This window comes from Pteropus medius, unplaced genomic scaffold (genome assembly GCF_902729225.1).
Source record: "Pteropus medius unplaced genomic scaffold, Ma_sr-lr_union100, whole genome shotgun sequence".
Lineage (NCBI taxonomy): Eukaryota > Metazoa > Chordata > Mammalia > Chiroptera > Pteropodidae > Pteropus > Pteropus medius.
In genome coordinates, this window is record NW_024346667.1 from 22,559,959 (window position 1) to 22,574,780 (window position 14,822).

Consider the following 14,822-nt stretch of genomic DNA (forward strand, 5'->3'; position numbering starts at 1 on the left):
GTTACACATTAATTCTTGCCTTTTCCATAAAGGCATTTTGCCCTGTTTTTTGTGCTGTTATTTTTCTAGTCCCAAGTCATAGAGGAAAATATATTTTTGTTTGTAATATATCTCTAGCTCAATTTCTTTCCAGTAGCGTGACTTTGATCAATTCAGACATTTGTCACTGTTCACACACACACACACCCCCCCTCATTTGTAGACGTCACAGGACATAGAAACAAGATGTTTAGCATCAACGAGAAGAGCCTGTATGTTCTCTCTGAAACTTTCCTTGCTGCTCAGCTGTGTGTGTGTGTGTGTGTGTGTGTGTGTGTGTACAGGTGTGTGGTGTGTATGTGTGTGTGTATGTGCGTTTGTATGTGTAAAGAAAGCTTTAGAGGAGGATGGGAAAGAGAATTTCTAAGAGAGAAAGAGAGAGAAAGAGAGGAAGAAAGAAAAGAAGAGGAAATAGAAAGAGGGAGAGGAAAAGAAAGGAGGGAGGACTGCTTTATAGCTGCTAAGATTGCAGACAGAAATAGCACACAACCACTGTGAGCTGTATGAGACTCAGAAACCCAGACTAAATTGTGTTCACTTTTCTTAATCAGTTACTCAGAGAGAAGGAAATGACATCTGGTCCTGTCCTCTTCTACATCTTGATTTTTGGAAAATATTGTAAGTATGCTCAGTATTTAATTTTGTATACCTAAGTATTTTATGAAATTATCACAGGTATAAGTGTTTCTTACTTAGTTTATGCTTTTAAGATAAAAATGCTTTTTCTGACAAAATTGTAATCTCACTTCAGAATTCTTCTTAATAAATTCCTGGTTTATATTAAAAACTGGACTTTATTGTCTGAGTCAGTAGTTAAGCATGACTAACATGTTATGTAAACCTATGCTTCATAACAACTAGTTTGTCTAACTGATATTAACAGTTATTTTATAAGTAGTTTTCTAATATTTCAACAGGAGTAGCCCTTAAAGAGATTGAATTCAAGGAATATGCCCACTGAAATGTCATGGAAAGTCTGCATGTGTTCCAGTTCTTGTGTAGTTGTATCGTTCTGTTGTCCTAGTCCTTTGTGATTTAATATCATAATTATGCCTCCTCAGAGAGAGATGTGTTCATAAAACTTCTTTTTTAATTAGCAAGATTTTTCAATGTCTCTTAAAAGAAAGACAAGAAAAAACACAAAGCAATGAAAAACAGACTCATGAGGAACCTAAATGGACATTTTACTTTTGCTATGACAATTTTTGCTTTCTCTGTGTGCCATAGGTTATTTTGCAGAATTTTTGTTAATCAAGGGAAAGAGTAGTTCTGCACGAAACCCTATTTTAATTATTTTATGTACATAGAAATAAAATGTTTTTGTTTCTTGGGTAATAAATAATTAGAAAGTCAAAGCGAATCAAGAAGGAAAACTTTCTGGGTACCTTTAATACCTTGTGATGCTAGGAATAAATAAGATTTAACAAATTTAGACTTTGCAAGCATGTTTATATTTCTCTAGCTCTTAAAAGTTTACAAAAGTTTGTTTACACAAAGATATCCTATTGAGGAATGGCTCAGGGTAAATTTCAATCTGAACTCTCCCAATTCTGATGTACTGTGCCACACCAAAGTTATATTTTTTTCCTTTCTCTCATTCTCTCCTCCTGACCTCTAGAATACCTCACTTTAATGGTCAAAGGTGGGAGACAGCATCAAAATTAAAAAAAAAAAAATGACTCAAAGTCCTGAAGGAACATTCTAGTTCCTAGCTTTTCCATCTCTAATCTTGATTGCTGACATTCCCATTTTTTAACTGGGTGGGGAGGGGATCAATTTGCAAAACTTCACCAGAAGTTTACTGTTTCTAATTGTAATCTAAGTGTTTAAACTATCAAAGTTTTGAGATTTGCCACCAATAGCCTCATAAATCAGTAACAGATTCTGCCATCTCTTTTTCCATTTAGTGAAAAGAATAAATTGAATAAGCCAAAGAATACTTCCAAAATAGGCATTCTAGTATGAGGAATCAAGGGTATCTATGCATGTTCAGGGCGGGTTGAAAAGCTTTGGCTCAAGTGCTACCGGACATTTCAGGTGAGTAAAAAAAGTTCATGCTTCCATGTTCTCTTTTATTAATCAAAAATTATTTTCAAGAGCAGAAAATATAAAATAGATAATAATAATAATGATGATGATAATGTCAAAACCTTCCAACTTTTCAAATTTAAGTTTTTTTATTTAAAATTTTTTGAAAATGCAATTGTGAGTACTGGAGAACTGCAAGTTCTATTCCTTCTGTGGCTGCCACACAGGATGAGGGCATAAATATCTGAAGCTGAGTTTGGCAAGCAAGATGCCTGGCTGTCTTGGTGTCACCTGGGTGGGTGGAGTGGATGGGGCATTTGACAGGGACTCCTGAAATAGCAACCCAATCCCATGACTCATCTTTTAGTTTATCTCATCACCCAGCTTCACCTAAGAGAAGATTTTCTGGACATCCAGCAAAAGAAGTTAACAGTGACATAAAAACAAAGTCTTAAATCTCAATAATTACCCCATGGTTCTTGTTGTTATTGTTATTTGTTTTTATTTATTATTTATTTGTTTGTTTATTTTAATTTTTTAGGCGAGGCAAACCTTGGCTGACCTCACAGATTACAAGGACCTTGTCAGTTTACAATCCCTGGTCTTCCTAGGTGGTCTCCCATCCAAGTACTAACCAGACCAGACCCTACTTAGCTTCCAAAATCAGAGGGGATTTATTTGTTTGTTTTTAATCCACTTCCCTGTTGCCTGGGGACAGCTGTCATGGAACACAGCTGACCTAAGATGCTTAGCAGTCCTGTCCCGTACTAGCTCTATGGCTTTTGACAATGACTTACCTTCTCTGAGCCTTAGTTTATAAAATGGCAATAAAATCTCTTTTACCCTATCTCCTCCAGGATCCCCTATGTTTGTTTTTTTCTTACATAAATTACCTCCCTGAATCTTCCAAACAACTCTATTATGTAGATACAGTTAAGCAGGAGAGAAAGGCAAGGCCCAAGGACATTCGGCACCTTGTCAGAAGTCTCAAGGTAATAAACGCCAAGATTCAAATGTTTTCAAAGTCTATGCTCTTTCCCCTAGACCATGAATATTCTCAATAGTGCTAATGTGTATAAAAGGACTTTGAAAATGTAAAGTCCTTTATAGACTTAAGCAATTATTAGTCACCCTTTCAACCAAAAAAATACTTACTGAATGCCAGTTACTTTAATATGCAGTAGGACTGGATGGTGATTACGGCATGAGCCCTGCCCTGGCAGGGTAGAGTGGCAAAGAAAGAAAGTTATTCTGGAATTAGCAAACAATGTACACACAGACAGGTGTGACATTAGATTCAAAAAAGGTTTCCTTTCAGCCTTAAGAATTTTTCGCTCTTAAAAAATTCCTCTGTCTATATTGTACCAATGCTAATTTCTTAGTTTCAAAAACGTATTATGGTTGTGTAGGATTTTACCTTTAGGAGAAGCTGGGTGAAGAGTAAATGGAACCTCTCTATACTGTTTTTTCAACTTCCTAGGAGTCTGTAATTATTGCAAAATTAAAATAAAAAAATAGTCCTCAGGAAAAGTTATATCTTAAGTCCTTAAATGCTTCCCCATTACTTAAACAGAATCATTAAGCAAAAACAATCATTGTACTGAATACTTTAGATAGGAAGGGAACAAGAGAAATAGAAAGGGCTCAGACACTAACTTGATCCACTTTAGTATTTGCCAAGGACTGACCCAGCTGGTAAGGGCCTATTTTTTAGATTCCACATGGATACCTACAAGACCATCTGGTCTTTGCCTTGGGTCCCAGCACTGGCATTTTCTCCTAGCAATTCTCTTCTCTATGAAGTAGGGTAAGGGAAGAGGCTTTCCCAGAACAGACCATTAGAACATGAAAAACAGATCATTAGCACATGAAAAAAAGAGAACACTAATATATTTATCCCCCCTCCCAAAGATAGAATAAACTTTCCAAAATGCAGACTATAGAAGTATCTAATATTCCACCTTATATTTTGGAAGACTGCTAACAATTTTGCGTTATTCTTACTACAATTTGGAATCATTTTTAAGTTTCAAATAGAAAGAAAATTAACAAGTCTGTACAAATGCATCATCATCATCTGTGTAAAGGAAACAAATTATTACATTTGTGAACAGAACAGTTTCGCAAGCATAATTTCACACATTAAGACAAACTTGTTAAACTGAAATGCCTGGAGTTGGATATTCTAGTTAGGTAATTTTTTTTTTTTTGGTCTGAAAAACTTTAAGCAATTTACCATTTGATTTCAAGTCCTATGATTGGGATAATGTGTGTGGTTCTTTTTATATCTACCGTTTTTTGAGAATTTTCCGTGGACCACTAACTATGCTAAATGTTTTACAAATCTTATCTGATTTTGTCCCTATGATAACCCTCTAAATCGTCTCATTTTACAAAATAAGAAAAAGAAAATAAGAAATATTTAGTAGCATACCTGGCATCACCCTTATTAAGCGCTGCAACAAAGATTTCACTTCAAGTCTGTGTCCTTGAAAGGTCTATGCTAGAAGAATGTGATTCAGTTCTAATGCTTTCTAAAGCTATAACATCTTTGGATTAATTAGGGCCACTTTATTTCTTAAATCTTTCATAAAAAGATGTCTTTTTTAAAAAGTCAGTGCTCCCCAATCATTTCTAAGAATTATTCTTTGGGAGACAGACTTTTGGGGCTCTTTCTTTATTCCACGTGGAGCTCTTGCCTCCTCTCTCCACCTCTCTCTCCTCGTCCTTTTTCCACTAACCCTCTTATATTGCCCAGGACTCCAGTTCTCATTCTATCATGAAGAACGACAGTGCTCTCTTCTTAGCCCTGTCTCCAAACTCAATTCCAGGTCTACCTTTAGTCATGGTGCTCAGCTGAACCAAAATGTCACCCAGATGATTAGCTCCAAAAAAGGACAGGGGATAATCTTTATACATTCTTTGATTTAAGATTCAGCCTTTTTAAAAGACAGTTGAGATTTTAACTATTTTGTTGTTGTTGTTAGAGAACTGAGCATGCACTTGAACAGAGAGGCCATACAATTATGTGAGCTATTTCATTTTTAAAAATATCTAATTGTGCTAATGTCTCCTAGTGATCTTTCCTTTGGCTCTTACCTAATTCATTTAAAGGAAAATAACACAAAGAGTTTTTTCTGCCTCCAGCACTCTGAGTTTCAAGTGAATGCTCTCTGCTTAGACAGTTTCCTCTTATGTCTTTCAAGTACTTTTTTATTTAAGCTTTATAAAATCAAACTCTTTTGAGTTCAAAGGAAACTTAAAGCTTAAAGAGTACAATACCTTCATATTTACATTGGAAAAAAATTAAGATTGTATAACTGTGCTCCCTTTTGTTTTCAGCTCTATTATCCTTTACTCACTTTCAAAAGTGGGTCTCCAAATTTCATAGGTAGTATAAGAAGGGCAGGAAACATCAGAAGGGTAAAAACATCACCTGAAAATAGAAAAAACCTAACTGAGGTTATGAAAATAAATTTATTATTCACCAAAATCCTAGCCTCAAAGATTAAGACTTTTCCAACACACTAAGTAGTATAATCATTTTTCACATACCTGCCTGGTAGATAGATACTTTAAATCATCCTCGCAACCAAGGAGAGAGTAGAAAGAGGAGAGAAGGTTTCTGATTATACCTTCTCAAGTCCATGCTTGCAGTCAGTCCCAGAGGAACTTTAATGAAAAGGGCTTTTAAAATTCTCAAAGTATATTAAGATCCAGTGGATGTTTTCACTATCCACATTCCTTCTCCCTCTCCAGTCTACGCTCCTATCCTCTTTCCCAGACAACTAAACTGTTTAAAAACACAGCTCTTTCCATCCCATACCATGCAGATAATGAATCTGGCCTTAGGGCCATCTCCCTAAGGTGAAGGGATCATTATGTGCTGCAGGTAGAAAAATGAGCTGAGCATTTCTTTATAGATATCTAGTGAAGCTCAAGTGGAAGAAACTTTCCCAACTTCTCAGGAGTAATTCGTAGACTCTTAGAAACCCTCTGCTTCTAGTTTCAAGACAGATGCTTTCTTTTCTCTAGATACCCAGCCCAGAGAGCTTGGACACCAAATATCTAGTTGCTTAACCTTGCCCATAACCCTGCACCCCGCTAAAAAAAGAATACTGCGTCTGTCTTTCTGCCTGTGCTGAGGCTGGCGCCAGAGAGAGGAGGCACTGTTAAGACTGTCCACATTAAGTAGAGTCCACCGTCAACTTGCTCTTTGCCCGCTCTCCCCACTTAGCGCACACTCCTCTTCCTGAGATGGAGTAACACGTTTTCCAACTTCGTGGGCTTGGGAAGGATACTTAGAGAAGTGATGCAATGCATCTTCACTGTTGCAGAGGTATTAACAGCTCATGACTGGGCAGCAAACAAATCCCACACTGGTGGTAAACTGTTCGCTACTGTGCCAGTCCGATTTCCTGTTTATCGTGTGAGATGACACTGTCTTTGCATTTCGATTTCAGGTATTGAAGTGAAGTGGGTATGTGAAAATTATAGTCTCCCTGGCCACTGTCCCACCTCCTTCAAGTTTTGATCCTGCTGTTGCTCAGTTTCTCTTCCTTTTTATCTCTCCCACATGTAGTCGGTTTAGTGTCAAGAGAGATCACTTCTTTTTCCCAGGAAAATTTCCTCTCTTGGGCTCCAAATGGCCCAGACGATGCAGGACAGGGCAAATTTCCCCAAGCCGTGGGAGACCAAACCCTGCACAGAGGGAAGAGGGTCTTTTGGCAGAGAAAGAATTCAACACACGCACCAAAATTATAGTCAAAAGAAAAGTTTATTAGAAAAAGGGTAACACTCCACAGACAGAGTGTGGTCTCCTCTCAGAGGTAGAGGGTGAGAGGGACCCTGAGTGTTCAGGGAATTCAGTCTATATGTCATTCTGTAGTTCCTACTTTCTTTGATATGGACATACAGTGAGGAAGGCTAAGGAGAAGAGTATGCAGCCTAAAAGGCATGCTGGCTCGTCCCAGCCTTACATCCATAGGTTCCCCGAGGTTTTAGCTCTAGGGAATGAATGATTTTATTTTGTGCAGGGCACAACTTAAAGACTTTTTTTCCTGTTTCCCCTTCACAGTGTGGAGAATGGATTGTTAGCAATCCCACTAGAAATCTTCTTTTGTTCTACAGGTGTCCTCCTGGCCTGGCTGCAGGGCCGATCAGCACATTGCAGTCTTTGAGTATAGATTGATTAACATTTTAATTTTCTTGCCTCCTCCCTACATTACAGACATTGATTTTTAGTTCTCATCAACCAGTGCCTCTTTCTGCCCTAGCACTTGATTTGTCCTTTTTTATCTTAACCATTCTCTATTTCTTAGTCTCACCCCACCTCCTCACAAAATACACACAGAGAATCTCTTTTCTCTCTGGCCCAAAATTTGCAACTAGAATTCTTATTTTTACTCATCTCTTCTCTCTAATATTACCTCCTCACAAATTAGGACTTTCGAAAATAATTGCCTATTAAGTATACTATATGCAGATTGCACATACGCGCCCATTTTGTGGTTTCCTGGGTTTGTGGACATTTTGACTAATTTTTGCAGTATTTAGTAAGATGGCCCCAAGATCAGATCCTCACAATGTGAGGAAGTAATGACCCTGCAGTTTTCTGTAGTTCTGGCCTTCTAAACATGCAAATCTTACTTTACAGATTTGAAATTAAAATGCTATAGATTAAAACATGCAAATGAACATGAATCGATAAATTTTGAAGAAAATTTATAAATGTATGTACCTGGATCTACTGAGAGAAATTAAATAAGCTGCCCCATAAAGCTTTTTTTTTTTTTTTGGAAGCTTTTATCCAGGCTGCATACTGCAAGTATAAATTAATAAAAATAACTGTTTAAGTTCTCAGATGCTTCAGGCACTGACTTCTAAGATAAAACACTATTCAGGCTGCCATTATGTTCCCTCACAAAAGCTCTGATCTTTATCTTCCTTTTTCATCCTCTTCTCTCATCTTCCATGGCTCATTCCAGCCTTTTGATATTTTAATATGTTCCCACACATATATATACCCAGAGCAGGCTAGAAATGTTTGACTCATTTTCAGTAGTTCAGAAAATTTGCCATTTTGACTTTACCTGTTGTGTCTGATTTGTTGGAAACTGCGAAACTGCTTCAACATTTATAAATGTTTCCACTTTCTTACACATTTCAAACTTAGACAAGAAGACATCACCAGCCCAGCTTTCTGCTGGGTTCTCCTAACCTCCATTTAACCTCCCTCTTTGTGTTAAAACCAAGAGAGGTGGCTCATTTGGCTAAGTTAAATTTAGATTTTTATTTCTGCTCTTCTGATTGCAGTCTTTAACCCCGATCTTTTGAGCTCACAGCACAATTTATGCTCCCTGTAAAGGATTGTTTTTGTTTGTTAAAATTCAGTAACTTTTTTCAGCAACTGAGCATTTATGCCCAGTGTTGACCTGACATAATATGGCAAATCATTTCTCCATCAAATCCATTTTAATGGGAAAAAAATCCGTACAAATCTTTTTGTAGTGCTGCTGATTCTTAGACATCTTTTTTCAAAGTTTCTATGCTAATATATATAGCAGGTTCAACATTATCCTCATAGTCCATTATAGTTATTACCTAGGACTTGCTGCACAAAAAAATTAAAGAGATTTATTCCCTTCCCTCTAGGCGTTCACAATCTAAGATAAATAGATATGAATAGGCAAAGACTATAATTATTAAATTACAATGTAAACATTCGTAAGGCAAAACATTTTATCACTATGATATTCTCTCAACATTTGCCTATGGTATAGTTATAATGAATGCCTGAATAAATAAATGAAGAAGGAAGAATCAATGTGGGACTGATCAAAAAGAATGGAACTGAACAAGGCAGTGTATTATGAAAGAATCAAAGAAAGAATGGGGCTAAATGGTGTTTAATAAAAATAAATAGTGTTTGGGGACAGAGAGCAAGCCTTCAGAGATAAAAGAAAAATTCAGTGAAATCACCCAGCAGCTCACAACATAGAGGCAGGGTAAGGAATAAGCTAAGGCCTATGTGTGTTGGTAATGTTACCCTTTATAAAGCCATTGTCTGTAATCCAGTCCTAGAATGAGTTCACATGTAAAGAAACTCATCTAGAACAAGGGTACTCACCTTGATTCATGCCTATGAAAAGATTTAAACTGTAATCCATTTTAAATGATCTACACGAGTCCTGTTAAAGTTCCACGCCCTTAAAAGGGGTCAAATATGTGGTGACAGAAAGAACTCTAACTGTAGGAGGTGAACACACAGTGTAAATACAAATATGCCTTACTGTTAAAGTGTACAGCTTATCGGATTTCGTTAACCAATGTCACTACAAAAATAAATTAAATTTTAAGAAATATATAAAGTTCCACACCCTCCCATCTTCTCTATCAGTCTTCGAGTCCCAGGAGCCTTTGATTCTTTTAGCCCACGAGTTTTCTCTCTGATTCTTGACAGTATGGACGGCCTATCTTCTCACCTCCTCATCACTCCCGATGCATTCCTTACTAAACATGCCCCTCTCTGCAGTCTTCTTGGGCACAAAGCTTGTTTTCTATTCTTACTAATTGTTTCAGGAGAACTCACCTCTCAGTTTTTCTCCTTTTTTTTTCCTTCAGAAAGCACGGGATGGGGGAGGAGTTCGGAGAAGAAGGTTAAAAAGACAATGCCAGCATTCTCTGTCGTGAAACGTGAGGTTGAGGAAAAGGTTATAAACTATTACATACACATACACACACATACTTTAATTGTTTTATCTCATCATTATATTAAGTGTATCAAAATTAGATATAGTATTTGGTAAAAAAAAAAAAAGAATTTCACGTTTTTAGACAACAAATCTCAGATATACAGAAATGAAATTTTATGTTTCTATGACTGAAGTCAAAACTCATGACTCCTACATAAAATGATAGACATTTAGAGTTGCTAATTCAAAGTAGCTTCATTTAAAAACCAGGCACTTTTTTTTTTTTAATTCAGTCTTAATCATTTAAAAATTCTTACCCACTTCACCCTTTCCCCCTTCTGCCCAATAGCATCTAGATTCAGGGGCAGCTTCTGAAATGTCAAAGTGGAGGGATAACTAGAGAGATGATTTATAGCAATTTTGTCAACTTCTTGTGAGATTTAACTCCTTCCTCCAGGTGTTAGCATCAGCACTATCAAAGCATGTAAACATTTCCACATTTTCCAGCTACCAGGGTTAGATAATCTGGATGCTTCTCATCCAAACAACAACAACAAAAAAAACACTTTATATTGACGACTCATAGCCAGCCTTCTTTGGAAAGCATAAGAAACCCTCACAGGTCCTTCCTCACCTGTCAGGAGCCAGGGGAGATTTAGGGCTGACTCAGATCCCATCTCTAGCTTGCCCTTGTATCATAGTTACCAGGGCCTCTGTCATCAAACAGGGCATATGACTTCTGCTATAGACTTGCCCTTTCCTTGGGCTGCATATTAGGATTTGAAATAAGAATCACTTCTGCTTGGGCAACTCCCCCAAACTTTCTTGGTGATTTCTTCCCCATCCCTACCCTAAGGAATTTTAGATTCCAAAAGGACAAGATGTTTTGTTCTCACATTTAGCTCTCATCATTTTCATGAAAATTGCCTTGAGGTCATCACATATACTTAAGCTTTTCTACAAGTTGTGAAAGGCTGACTCAGTGTTCTGTGTCCTACAGTATATGGTCTTGGTATTCAAAGCTAAGATGATAAAATTAAAAAAAAATAAATAAAAAGAAAAACATTCTCTCTCAAGCATCTGTTTTTGCATTCAGAAGCCATGACTTTTGAGCTTTGGAACCCAGGCAAGAATTTGACTATTCTAGAAAGGTTCTTTTGTGCTCTACCTTTTCTGGACAGTGAAGTACAATCTAACTACCTAGTTTGGGTAGTGGAAGGATAAAAAAGGAATAACCAGGAAGGAAGCATATTTGGATATATCATAAAAGCATGAAACTCTAGGGGCAGAAAACTTTTCCCTTCTTTCCTCTAGGTTCTTTGGCTGGTCCAAAGTTAAATTGACATAAGACAGATTCACAGGAAAAAAAATTTTGTATGTACGAGAGCCCCAAAGATATGAGACCCCCCTCCCACCATCCCCACCCCCAGACTTCGGGTAATTGACGCTCATACACCATCTTCAGCTAGAGAGAAGGGAGCAGGATTCGGGGGCTTCAAAGGGGAGGAAGACAATTCACAGGAAGATGAGAAGAGCAAATGTTTGGTGAACAAATGTTTGCCATGCCATGCAGATCAATGTTTCTGATATAAAAAGTTATCTCTGAAAGTAGCTCTTTTTCTGGGACAAAACACCTATAAATTGTCTTAGGCAGTTAAGGGAGAGACTTCTCCTGAATCTGCTGAGTTTTAATTGATTTCAGCTCAAAACAGTCCGTGTGCCTAAGTGGCATATTTTTGAGTAATGTACACTGCTCCCCTTCAGAGCATTTGGCAAACAGGAATTATAAATATGAAGCCACAGTTACAAAATGTTTAAATCAAATATTTAGCAGTATTTCCCAATAATGTTAAGTGCACACAAGTGAATATACCTGGTAATATTCACTTTCAAAAGCTAAAGGAAAATCAGAATTTTCAAAATGTACATAATGGTGGATAGGGTTATTCACTTTATCAAAAGGGTGCCTTAATTTGGTAGCATTTTTCAAGTCTCACGAAACTGTGCCTATCATGTTTGGATTCTCACTCAAATATCACAACTCAAAATCCTATACTCTTTTAGTACTATTTCCTCCCATTCTTCCATTCTGTTGCCCAAAGTGATTCCTCTTATTTCACTTATACTTGATTTTTATATTATTTTTATTTTTAATCTCTTTGCCCTACATTTTACGATATGCTTTCTTCTATTGTTCTAACCAACACCAGTTACAATATTATAGATGAAAACATCAAAATATAAAAGTGTTATTCAGGTTGTGAAAAATCCCAGATCATCGTGTTTGTCTATTACCTTTCTTCCATAGATCCTTTCTGATAGAAAGTAAAAAAAAAACAATGGTTTTTGATAAATAGTCTGGCATGCGCTCTCATCTTACCTGGAGGCTGCCTTACCACAAACACTCTCCTCTAGATGGTCCCCAGGAAATTATACTACTTTTGAATTTATTCTGAGGGAATTGCTGAAAATATAAAAATCTATATTATAATGTGCTTTATTCTATATACTTAGCACTAGACCACAGTTATCATATACTGATTATTAACATGAATTTTTTATATTGCTATAGTTGTAGTTAGAGTCAGTTACATTATTGAAGTTCTGGTTAAATGATAAACACCTGTAAGTATTGTTTAATTAAATTCTCACATGAACCCTGAAGAATAATGTATTCTCACCTCTCCAGATGAGGGACTAAGTCTCAGATTTAGAAATTTGCAAAGATTTGTAAGTGCTTAATTTAGGACTTGAACTCAGGTTTATCTGACACCCAAGTCAGGGTTCTTTCCATGCACCACACAAACACCCAAGTCATGATACATAATTCTGTATACTATCTCTCATTTTATGGGACATATATTCTTATTCCCATTTACAGATGAGCAAACTAAGGGAAAGAAGAGAAGGCATTGCAGGAATAGGTAGAGTGTGAGCAAGGCTAGACACTGGAAAGGACTTGGCAGGTTAAAGAAATGATGAGAAGTTTGAGGTGATTAAGAGGAGGGCTGAAGCAAATGACTGGAGATATAGAGAAGATCATTGGAACTAGATCATGATGTCTTTGTAAGCCACACTCAAGAATGTACTTTGGACTACAGTAAATAAGTAACTGGAATAGAGGTTTTGCAATGAATGATATAAAGAGATTTATTCGTTAGAAAGTAACTCTGGCAACTTACCAAAAATAGACTAGAATGTGAGAAACTAAAAGCAGGACCTAAAGAAGTTGTGGCCATTGAACTTGAGTCACTAGAGAGGTAGAGGCCATGACCAAGTGAAGTCAGCTGCTGGTTTTTACATTTTCCTAAGACCTTAATACAGTTCTGATTTTTTTTCTCTCTGACCAGAACCTATAAAATATACAAAATACAGGTGGGATACAATATAAAGTTTTCGTTTATTACCCTGAATACGATAATTTGGCATTGGACTCACAAACATTCAAATATTACCGCTACTTCTCATGCCAGTCATTTAATCTACTCTACGCCTATATTTACCATGCCTCCTTATTTCTCTTGTGTTATTTACTAATTCACTGTTTTCTTTAACTGCTTAGGGCTTTTGGATCCAATTTGGAAATAAGGCAATTGATAAAAACATAACAGAAAACACTGTTAACAAAGGTACATACCGTGATGGACAATAAGTGGACAAAATGTTTATACACACAGTCATTTGAATCAAATAGAAGATACTTATTATCTAGAAGTACCATCTATACTCTTTAATCAACAAGTAACTTTGAAACACAAGGCGGCAACTAAGAAAGTATCAGCCAACAAATTTAAGCGATTTTACTGCAACTGTAACTTCCCAACAGTGGAATAACAGCATGTACATACATAATTTAAAATATTATATTCATGGGGCCAACCCCTAATATTTATAGGAGTATAATTTTACTTCCTCTGTTTTAATACATTTTTATATTTTAATCAGTAGTACTATCCATGATGAGTTTTAAGCACAGGTGTACCTTCATTACTTTATTTCTGGGATTTTCCTTTATAAAGGGTGCAATAAGAGTAAGATGAAATGGGGCTGAAAGTTTAAGGCACATCACTGAAAATATATCAGCAATACCGTCAACCCTCAGCACATTTTTAATCTCTCTAAAAATTTCAGAACCATAGTCATGCTATCTAGAGAAATAGCTTGCTCAGAACATCTTTAAGAATATACTATATCATTCTTGCAGTAATTATTAACTCAAGTATTGAACTAAGAAGGATACATGACTGAAAATGGTCTTTTTTTGCAAGTACTGTATACATTATGTAAAAAAAAAATAACATGGCTAATGGCCTCTAATATGACTGGAAATGTTATAACTCTAAGTCTCAGAAATCTAAAAAATAATTTCAATATATTTATGAAAAGAAAATTAGTTCACCTTCATCTGGACTAAGTCATAGCTTTCCACTGGGTAACTTACTTTCTGTAGCAAATTAAATGCACATTTGGAAGCTGTATTAACTCTTTAAAAAATGCAATCAGAAAAGCATATACATTCCAGAGTTGCAATATTGATGTGCTAAATAGGCTGATAGGCTGAAAGAATTCCATACATATGAAATGTGCAAAGTTTTGTTTATCATTTCCCAGAAAAAGTAAATCCCAAGCCAATTTGTCAATTTGTAGAAACCAAGCTAATCTAGGAAAATGGAGTTTTGTTCATTTGATTAATACAGATGTATATTCTAGGTTCCAAAACTAAAATCCAACCTCTCTTTAGGATTTTTACCATAATTTGATGACTAACTATAGCTGTGGTAAAAACAGTATTATTCCACAGCAGCTTTACTGAAAAGCTAGTCTTGTTTTGAAATATTTGTCTCTTTATCTCTTTCTTCTCTAATTTTCTTTTACCTTTTATCCTTTCCTCTCCTCACCCTACAAAAAACAACTAAGGTTTCTTAGTCTAGCTGTTCTATAGACAAATCCCTGGTCCCTGAGTTGCTATGAGGCTGGTAAATGGCTCATGTCCCTTGAGGAAACAAATACTTGGTGGCCGACTGAACCAGGATCAGGCCCTGGATGCCTTTGGGAGGTATT

The 14,822-nt window shown here is 36.3% G+C and overlaps 1 protein-coding gene across 1 annotated transcript in view; it reads left to right on the plus strand.

Annotated features, from left to right (window-relative positions):
- The first annotated feature begins 218 nt into the window (after positions 1–218).
- The window catches only part of RXFP1 (relaxin family peptide receptor 1), an 86,248-nt gene continuing 71,644 nt past the window's right edge, over positions 219–14,822 (plus strand). The window contains exons 1-2 of the mRNA XM_039876249.1: positions 219–251; positions 591–657. Of these exons, the coding sequence (XP_039732183.1) occupies positions 609–657 (49 nt within the window). The 5' untranslated portion in view covers positions 219–251; positions 591–608. The remainder of the gene's footprint in view (positions 252–590; positions 658–14,822) is intronic.